A 10,651-nucleotide genomic window follows, 5' to 3' on the forward strand; every position below is an offset into this window, starting at 1 on the left:
TCGAACGCAGATTCACTGAGCGCTCAACACAGACAGCATCGTCAGAAAGAAAGTTGATAAAATAAATTACAAATGTTGTATTGTTCGATACATATGCATACCGAACCGAAAGCACTGTATCGAACGGTTCAATATCGATACGAATATCGTTGCACCCCTAATATATATATATATATATATATATATGAATACGTGGCAAATGCGACCTTTTCTAAAATGTTGTGCTCTAGGTCTTTTTAGCTGTTTGTTTTTTTGTTTTTCTTCTCAGATTTCTTTGTTTGCTTTGGGTCCCTGCTGAAGATAAAGATGATGCGGTCTTAGGGCTCAGAACTCAACAGTGATGTCCTTCCTTCGGATCATGTCTTTAACACTTCATAGAACTGCCAGGAAGGATCATTTTGTCCAATTCTGCAACAACAGCAGTAATGGAAGAGACCCCATTTGTCGGAGAAGTCAAAGTAAGCTTAATCTAAGTTTTTTTTTTTTTAATTGTAAATAAGATTTGAAAAAAAAAGTATTTAAGATTTTAGGTGCTTCATTAAGTTGATGATTAGCTTGATAATCGACTGATTTCATTATAAATTGTAAAGTTAAAATACACTTTAGAATAAATTATAAATAATAAGCAAAAGATACAACAAATAACATAACAGCTAACACATGAAACAATTGAATTATTTAAAAAAAATAATGATGAAAAATTTAAAATGAATTTTGGATAACGTTTAGCATTGGTTGCACCAAAATCAGGGCTGAATAAAAACAGAGGGCTAACTGAAACAGACTGAACAGCTACCTACATTTTCAAATACTTTTATTGTAATTATTTAAATATATTAAATCTTTTACTTCTAAGGTCAAAATTTCTCATCTCATCCACAAACCTGCAGCCTCTCATCCAGCACTGCTCCACCTCAGTCTGCAGGTTCACCTCCTCAGGCCTGAAACCCGTTTGAGCTCCTGTGCTCTGGATTTCACTCTTTGTTTGCTTTGTTTTCCACACTCGTGACTTCCTGCTCAGTTCTGCTATGGTTCCAGATGGTAACAGATCATGGAACAATGGAGCAAGCACAGCTGCATATCCATACTTATGAAGGTCTGTCACTTTTGCAAGTATTGCTAGTTGTTTAGTGTGTAATGCTGATCTAGTGAAATGTCCTTTTCTATATACCTAACTTTAAAGGTCTACCTTCTTACCAAAGAGTATCTGACAAGTATCTAAAGTTGTCAAATTGTTGACATACTAATCTCCTTATTATTAGTTAGGTCATAGTGGCAGCAGGCTAAGCAAAGTATTCCAGACATTCTCCTGAGGGACACTTCATATATATGATCTCACTTCATCTGGAAACGCCTCAGGATCCCCTATCAAGAATTATAATCTCTGCACTTCCAGAGGACCATACAGCTCAGAGATTTCTTTTTTATTTAGTTACTTTGAATCATTATTCACAGGGGTGGTCCTAGCCTGTTTAGTGCCCTGGGCAAACACTTCCTCTGCCGCCCCTTGCAGCTGTCATCAGGATTAACGTTATTAAAATTTTTAACGCAATCAACCAATCTGGAGCGCAGATAAACTTTGGACAAACTGCCCGAAATGCATTGACAGAGACATTTCAGGGATTTTGAGTCATTCTGCGCTCCAGATGGATTCATTTTGTTAAAAGTTTGAATCGCGTTTATCGTGATGTCGCCGTTAACGTTGACAGGCCTAGTTTGTTGGTTTGTTTTTATTTAGTTTTATTTGGTGAGCTGGTTATTAGGAGCTGCTCCAGCCAGCCAGAGAATCCTCCGCCGTCCCGCCCCTTTCCTGCCTGTGCAGCATTCAGCAGGTGCACCTCGTAAATGGAGGCCACCCTTACTCCTAGCAAATGGGCAATAGAAAACCGTTTGGTGCCTATGCAATCCCCAAAAAGTAGAACTGCTTTGAAATTCATATGAGCTGTTCGCACTAAAGTAAAAACCACCATCACTTCATGCGGATACCCCCTTGGGCGTCAGCTGCAGTCTCAAGGCTGGAGCTGAACAACAACACCCTGATAACAACTGTGTTTAGTCTGTTCCTTCCCATTCCATGCAAGGCCACCTGGGTTGGCTGGAAGACTGTTTACTTAGCCTAGCAGGGCGTAGGATACTGTCTCAGCTGAACTCTGGACACGCACACACATACAAGCGATTTGGTGAGGTTTTTGAAATTTTTGAAATAATCTTTGAACAACTTGTGCTTAGCTTCAAACCTCATACTCCACATATACAGTAAAGGGCCAATTTTTCGAATAGAGGATGGGTAATGAATCATAAAATGATGCTTAGGAATCAAGTTTCTGTGTGGATACGTGTGCTTAAATAGTTTGTGGTGGTCAATAATCAAATTCTTCAAATATATAGTCATTCCCAGAGTGAGACAAGGTGAAAAAACAATGTTCATTATTTGAAGTAACAACAATAACAAATTCCAGTGTCTGTTCCCTGCAGGAATAATGTCACCAAACAAAAGTGGGATGTTTTTCACAAGACAGAATGTCTGGATAGAGTTCAAACCAATGCTATTGCCAGCACTGTCCAATATGATTTCTTTCTAAAAATCCATAGTCAAAACCATAAATCCTAGAAAGCAAGTTCTGTTCTGATATGAAGTGTTGCATAAGATACTCAAAAAGCAATTTGACCTCATACTGAGCCACACCTTCAAGAAGGTCATGCATTATATCAAATGAGTAGTTATTGCAAATATGGTAATACTGCAATGAATTGAGTGCAGAATTTCTTTTCAACCCATACAGTGACTTCAATTTAGGATTTTCCCGAAGAGACTGGCAATGTATGTCAAACAAATCTTAGGAGTAGATTGTAGGAGACCCCCCCCCCCACTGAGTGGAAATTCCCCAGAGGATGTTTGGGGTGGGGGTCTCAACATTTGTAACTGTGGTTTGGAAGGGAGAGGGGTTTTATGACCTCTAGGGAGTTACCTACACCCACAGTGTTTTAACTGTCACGCACACACATCCACACGCACACTCACTCATGTGCACTCACACATACACACAGGTATGCGTACACAGTCACACACGAGCACTCACATAGACACGTGGGAACGAGCACATGTAGGCATTCATGTGCTCGTGCACATAGACACAGACAGAGTTTGCAGCACACCGTAGGGGGTTTTATGATGGGGTCCCGTCTATAAAACTGTGTTTCACAGACAAAGGGGTGAAGATTTTGGAGAGGGATGATAGGTTTGTAGCTTGAATCTATCCGCTGGAACGTTGAAGACAATATAATTACACTGCAAAGCAAGACACAAGTAGGCAAAGTTCTTCATGTTACTCGTGCACGGGAGAGAACCGGACAGGCGCCATTCCTTCGCTTGACCCCAGTTGCTCTCGTCCGTTCTCCCGTACCACTGTTCTTTTATTGAGGTTACATGAATATGCATAAGTTCATTAACATATGACGTCTACATACACACAAAGAGTACCTTGCCTGTGTGTGTGTGTGTGTGTGTGTGTGTGTGTGTGTGTGGACTGCTGATCAAAGGGTCAAACATCCTTGGTCAGGAAGAGGGTAGCCTCCCCCTCACCCTAGATGGTTCATCCTAGATAACACGGTGAGGAAGTCCTGCAGTTCATCTAAACAAAGAGCACTTAGACTAGAACAGACGCAACTACGTTAATCCTACCATAAAACAATAAGACACGGTATGACCTCTCATGCTCCCAAAGTGCTGTCTAATACACACAAAGTTTGCAGACTATCAAGGATCAAAACCTCTACCAATCTACAACTAATTACAAAACTCTAAGCATATATAAGTAAATATTTCTAAGCATAAATGACAATCAACAATACAAACCTAACAAGGGACACCGGCCTCGTCTTCCCTTCTAGAAGTGCATGCTTAAATGAAAATGAATAAAGATGAATAAAAGTTTTGTGAAAATGACTACTGAGTCCGGTGCCATCTCTGGATGCTCGAGGAATAAAAAGAACCGGGGTAAAACTGATTTCTCAACACTTTCCAGTTTTTTGACATCATTTATCAGTGGTTCCAGTATAACATCAAAACCATACTTTTGCAGATCTGGTGTGTGGATAAGTGACACTAAATGAATGTTCATCAAAATGGAATTAAATTTTGGGGGCAAGTTTCTTATAACAAAATAAATGCAGCCAATTTTGTGAATTCCGCGCTTAGAGCCAAGAGGATTGGCTGTTTCCAAATCATCATAGTATAGCTGAATTTGTAATGCATGCCTTTTGGCTGAAAACAAAAGGTGAGTTTTAAAGTAACTTCCATCACAAAAGTCATGATAAGCATCAGGCTCTGAGCTACACTCTCTCTGCAGGAAAACACAGATCTCTGGATTTCTAAACATGAACTTCAAAGACTCCAAAATAGGTACATATATAAAATTATCCTTCACAGGTACTTGATCATAAGTACCAGATTTCGCCTGATGTCATACCTCACTCCAAGTGTTATTCCTCTAGGTTCTACAACGCCCCATTTTAGATTGAAGTATTTATTTCGTTTCCATTCTGTGTTCAGATTGGTGAAAGGGTTTTCAAAATTTTCAAAACATTCATTTGTTAAAGATATGCTGGAGTCCTTTGTGGGTAACGCAGAAAGAATGGCCTGCTTTGCTTCTGAGCGAAGCTCACTTGTTAATTCCTCCAAATCGCCTACAAGTGAGGATACTAAACTGTTAGAAAGGCCACTACCCTGCAGTTTGGCCACAATGGATGCACACATTTCTTTGGATGAATCCCTTGTAAGTACTGAATCAATGCTCACTGGAACACTGGAAGAACTAGACTCTGGAAGAACACTGGGAGAACTGTGAGGAAGATTTGAGGAATTAAACTGGTCCTCCAAAGCAGGTGAAACTGTGTCATTAGAAAAACAAGCAATGGCTGAAGTTCGATCATTTTGGTCAACATTGCTGTGAAAACTACTGAGGTGCTTCCTAAAGCCTGCATAAGTTTGGAGCTGAATCCTGCAGCCTGGCTGCCAACAAAATAACTTAAACTTAGGTCCAGGATAATAACCATGTTCACCTCTTAAATGTGAAATCAGCTGCTGACTGATGGGATAAGCTCTCTTACACAAAAAACATGTCAGCATTTTAATGATTTTTACTTAGGTTGTGAGAAGAATTTCCTGGTTAAGGATTTTGGCTCTCAGGTCACGAACTCTTGGGGACTCCTTCATTTTCCCCATATCAATATTGTATACTGTTGTCTGCAGAAATGTGTAGAAATTCACAAGTGCAGCATCATAAGACACATTGAACACAAAATGAGCTTTAAAAAGCTCATCAAATGCCCCAAGGGAGTGGCTGGCCTGGCAGGGGATGAGACGCTTGTCTATGGCAACATACACTCAACAAAAATATAAACGCAACACCTTTGTTACTGCTCCCATTCCCCATGGGATGGATGTAGAGACCTAAAATTCATTCCAGATACACAATATAACCATCCCTCCCAAACAGTGGTCACAAATCAGTCCAAATGTGTGGTAGTGGGCACATCTGCTATATTGAGATAATCCATCCCACCTCACAGGTGTGCCACATCAGGATGCTGATCTGACATCATGAGTAGTACACAGGTGTACCTCAGACTGCCCACAACAAAAGGCCACCCTGGAATGTGCAGTTTTTTGCGCTATTGGGGGTCTGGGGACCCAGAACCGGTCAGTATCTGGTGTGACCACCATTTGCCTCATGCAGTGCAACACATCGTCGCATGGAGTCTATCAGATTGTCAATTGTGGCCTGTGGAATGTTGGTCCACTCCACTTCAATGGCTGTGCGAGGTTGTTGGATATTCGTGGGAACTGGTACATGCTGTCGTATACGCCGGTCAAGCACATCCCGAACATGCTCAATGGGTGACATGTCCGGTGAGTATGCTGGCCATGCAAGAACTGGGACATTCTCAGCTGCCATCTGCCCTGAACAATGTGAACCATGATTCATCCGTGAAGCGCACACCTCTCCAACGTGCCAGACGCCATTGAATGTGAGCATTTGCCCACACAAGTCTGTTACGGCGACGAGCTGGAGTCAGGTCAAGACCCCGATGAGGACGACGGGCATGCAGTTGAGCGTCCCTGAGACGGTTTCTGACAGTTTGTGCAGAAATTGTTTGGTTGTGCAAACCAATTGTTCCAGCAGCTGTCTGGGTGGCTGGTCTCAGACGATCTTGGAGGTGAACCTGCTGGATGTGGAGGTCCTGGGCTGGTGTGGTTACACGAGGTCTGCGGTTGTGAGGCCGGTTGGATGTGCTGCCATATTCTCTGAAATGCCTGTGGAGACGGCTTATGGTTGAGAAATGAACATTCAATGCACGGGCGACAGATCTGGTTGACATTCCTGCTGTCAGCATGCCAATTGCACGCTCCCTCATTGCTTGTGGCATCTGTGGCATTTTGCTGTGAGACAAAACTGCACATTCCAGGGTGGCCTTTTGTTGTGGGCAGTCTGAGGTACACCTGTGCACTACTCATGATGTCAGATCAGCATCCTGATGTGGCACACCTGTGAGGTGGGATGGATTATCTCAATATAGCAGATGTGCCCACTACCACACATTTGGACTGATTTGTGACCACTGTTTGGGAGGGATGGTTATATTGTGTATCTGGAATGAATTTTAGGTCTCTACATCCATCCCATGGGAATGGGAGCAGTAACAAAGGTGTTGCGTTTATATTTTTGTTGAGTGTAGAAGCTGTCAACCTTCCTCTTCTGGTGCCCAACAGGCAGGAGGTATGGCTGCTGACTCTGCTGATTCTGGAGATGCTCTTCCAAACTGCAGCAAGACTGGAGTTGAGACAAAGATACTGAGCATTTGACACAGGAGCAAGTCAGAGATAATAGCATCACAGAAATGAGTATGTAAACCTCCTTTGTAAGCTCAACTGTAATTTGTTTCATTCACCTCTTAACCAGTGACATGACAACTTATGATAAAAACTATAAATATTAAATTACCTTATGAAAGACTACAAGTCTCTCAACAGCATCAGAGGCGCTGATTTTTTGATACTTTGGTCCTCCTGGAGGTGGCAGAAGGAAATGTAACAGTAACAACTGGGAGGCCATGTCTTGGTCAAAGGCTGCGGCCAAAGAGTCACAAGAATCAATTGACAGCAAATCTTTCAAATGCAATTTTTAAGGAGAACTAGAAAAGCACTTCCTAAGAAAGTTGAAATGTGCTGTCATAAACATTAAACTAACAGCTAAAGAAAACTGATGAAGCAAAGCTAACAGGTGAATGAATTGGTATTTATTAATAGAATCCTGATGCTATTGAACTTTAACTGCTTATAGCAAATCATATTTAACAAACTCACTTGCTGCCTCATCAAGATCACTTCCTGGTGGACTCTCTGCTGACTGCACCAATTGACGCAACTCTACTGTTGAGGTGAGCTGCTTGGCCTCTTTGATGATTTGATACCTAAAGATTGGATCCCATTTCTGAAGCAGCCTGGTAGATATCTCATCATCAAACAGGAGAGTGAAGTCTTGATTCACCTTTAAGAAAGAAAATCTACTACTGCCACATTCATTTTGAAATTTAAAGTGATATTAAAAATTCCACTGAATATTCTCACCAATCCTTTTGTATCCAAGAATCTTGGAAAGATAGACAGGATATCAAGACCTTTGTCAGGATCATTGATGAGCTTCTGACGATGCTGAAAGGTCTTTCTCATCTTCTGGAAAATCAAGGAAGTGTCAGATGTATGGTTCAGCAAAGAGATGGCCTCCTGGCAAGCATCTCCATCAAGCTGCATGTCGACATTAATGGGCCTTTGGTAATTTGGGCCCCCTGAAGAAAAACATACAAACATAAAAGCATAGGTGCCGAGCAGATAGGTAAATGAAAACAAAATAGTATATAATGTAAATGAGAACATTATCTAGTTTGTGGACACTTAATTTCTTACCTCCTTCTTGAGCAAAGCCAGTGGAGCTACTTGGTGGTGCAGATCCTCTTCTAGTCTTTCTCTGTATCGTTTTCAAACGCCAAGAAATGTATCCAGTGCTGCTTGCAGCATCATAGAACTGTTCCTAAAATGTAAATACATTCAAAAATAATGTGTTGTCAATCTGAAAATTTTCAGAACTTAAATGTCAACGCACACAAATCCCAATGATGCACAGCATGAAAATTATGTAAACAAAGTGCAATAATAGTGACTATACATAGCCTTTCTTGGAGTATGGGTCTTTCAGGGATGGGAACAATGTCACTACCCCTAGCGCGTACTGTTCTCTAACAGCTTTGGTGGGGAGGTGCCTGAAAAACGATTTTAAATTAGCATGCTTAAGTAATGGCAAAATAGTAACTTGTATTTAAAAAAAAAAAAATGCACCAATAGAACACACATACCCATGGCAATCAATCATGTGAGCCACTATTATATTGACCATTTTTCTTCTGGTAGCATCTGTTAGAGTTTGTGTTGTGTGATATTCCTGGAGAACCTCTTCACCACCTGAATTGGTTCCAAGTACACCTTCAATTAACTTGAGAAAAAAAAGAGGCAAAAAGTGAGGAATAGCTTTTCTACATATTAAGAATAATGAAGTAGAAAAAAAACTATGAGAACTGAGTTTTGTCACTGTCATGATCCTGGGTCCTTTTGACCCAGCGTTTTGTGTTTTCTCTTCGCGATTTTGGTTCTGTTCTTCCTCTGGTTAGTGTTTACTCTGTTCTGCCCGTGTGTTCCTGTATCTAGTCCGCGTTTCTTAGTTTGTGTCCTTTCATGTGTAAGTTCCTGTTTTATTGTGAAGGTCTGTGTCTTATGTGAGTGTTTTCAGTTTGCCTCCCTAGTCTCGTCATGTTAATTACTCCCAGCTGTGTTCCCACCTGTATGTAATCCCCCTGTGTTCTCTGAGTGTATTTTAGTTGTGTCTTCTGTCATAGTAGTGGCTGGTTCGTCTGTGTTGTTTCCCCTCGGTCTCCCTGCGTCTCCCCGTATGTATTTCTCCGGACCTCCCTGCATCCTCATTCTGGTTTGTCTTATTAGTTTACCCAGTTTAGGTTTCCGGTTTCATGTTTTGTCGCCACCGCTGTTTGTACTTACACCCCTGTAAATAAACACTCACCTGCACCAGAGCTGCCGCCTTTTGGGTCCTTACTACAAATCCACACGGCTTGCCCCGCAAACCGTGACAGTCACAACCTTTTTAGCAGATGCTGCATCAACAGTACCCTCAACTCTTGTTTTCTTCCTGGGACCCTCATCTAGAAGTATAGTTGATGTACTTGCATTTGAGCTGAAGCTTGAATCAGAACAATCAGATGCAGAAGACAAGGAGCAATCAGAAAATTCTAAAAGGAAAAAACAACATTATTCTGTAAGGTGTAGAAAAAAAATCTGGCTGTGGATTTTTAACTAACAAGGCAACATCACACTGCAGACCTGACTCATTTAAATTAACTGATCTCAATGTTCAAACAGCTGATTGGTCAAATTGTGTGCTCCTGATTATTTGGAACAACCAGCAGCCACACAGCCCTTCCCCATGTCTGGTGTTGAGCTTGCCCCTTTAAATTTCTCACCATCACTTGAGAAAACTGTTAGGACCACAGTGCCTTGGCTGATAAGGTCACTGAAAATCACTTCATCAACTTCTGTCCCTGTTGCATCTTTGTACACTACTTTTGCATCAGGTGGCAGGCAGAATCTCTCGATGACTGGAAAAGATAAGATATATCTGAGTGCACCTTTTAAGTAAACTGTTCTTGCCTCACATTCACTAAAGTGATACACCACTGTATGATTCAAGAGACTTGGCGAAACGCCCTACAAAAAATTCTGTCCCCCCAACTAAAATTAGGTAAGATATAAACAAACCTTTTTCATGAAACTGCATAAACTCAAACCGCCCATCAACCTCTTCCAACTTCACATACTTCTGCTGTTGGCAGTATCGAACCTGGACCAGCATTTTACTGAGACAAAATAATAACAAAAATGGTACACTAGTAAGTATTTGACATTTAGAGCAATTCAAGCAAAAATGATTAAAACACTGACATATACCGTACATGGTGATTAATACTGACCATGCGTTTGAATTTCACTGCAATAACATTTAATGTTATCAAATAAACCTGTGTCTGTCCATGCAGGAGTCCAATTGATACGCAACACAATACAAAATACATGTTAATCTATGGTGTATTTTACACCAGACACGGAGTGCTACGAAGCGATTGTTTCGGTATCCCGCAGGAAGTTACACCAAGACACACGAGACAATCCAGGCAATTTTGAAGATAAAAGCTATTCTCCAAAATAAAATACTGCGATTGACAAATGCGATCAGATTCGTGTATGAAAAGAGACAATAGAGATGAAAATAAACACATCGCAAAGGAGGGGACAGCCTAACTGACTATGTTTGGGGCGGGTGTCTCAAAGGGAGAAGAGAGTGAGACAGAGAGAGACAGATTAGAGACAAGTCAACGATGAACGATGTCAAAGTAAAAGCAGGAGTGACTAAAACAAGCTCTCTTCCATTATTTTGGGATGTTATTTACTTATCAATTGTGAAAAAAAATGCTCTGAATAAACAGAGGAGCAAAAACGCTCATGAACTGGCGAGGAGAAAGACGTGTC

General features: G+C 41.1%; 1 protein-coding gene across 1 annotated transcript; it reads right to left on the reverse strand.

Annotated features, from left to right (window-relative positions):
• Positions 1-5,143: 5,143 nt before the first annotated feature.
• On the reverse strand, positions 5,144-9,977 carry LOC146677088 (uncharacterized). The gene is made up of 11 exons (XM_085381122.1): positions 9,884-9,977; positions 9,589-9,723; positions 9,209-9,357; positions 8,413-8,549; positions 8,226-8,319; positions 7,967-8,090; positions 7,631-7,848; positions 7,367-7,550; positions 7,005-7,129; positions 6,738-6,833; positions 5,144-5,383 (listed from the first exon to the last, which is right to left on the reverse strand). The coding sequence occupies exons 1-11, from the start codon at positions 9,975-9,977 to the stop codon at positions 5,144-5,146; spliced, it is 1,596 nt and encodes a 531-aa protein (XP_085237248.1).
• Positions 9,978-10,651: the final 674 nt, after the last annotated feature.

Source organism: Rhamphochromis longiceps, linkage group LG2 (genome assembly GCF_057381845.1).
Source record: "Rhamphochromis longiceps isolate RC_006_pf linkage group LG2, R_longiceps_female_GT1.1, whole genome shotgun sequence".
Taxonomy (NCBI): Eukaryota; Metazoa; Chordata; class Actinopteri; order Cichliformes; family Cichlidae; genus Rhamphochromis; species Rhamphochromis longiceps.

What these genes read in the sequence shown, in the direction of transcription:
- LOC146677088 (XM_085381122.1), bottom strand. Translation starts at nt 9,977, where the DNA reads ATGCTGGTCCAGGTTCGATACTGCCAACAGCAGAAGTATGTGAAGTTG. An exon ending in TATGCAGTTTCATGAAAAAG is followed by an intron (nt 9,724 to 9,883) that starts GTTTGTTTATAT and finishes TATCTTTTCCAG; the next exon opens with TCATCGAGAGATTCTGCCTG. An exon ending in CATACTCCAAGAAAGGCTAT is followed by an intron (nt 8,091 to 8,225) that starts GTATAGTCACTA and finishes TTTACATTTTAG; the next exon opens with GAACAGTTCTATGATGCTGC.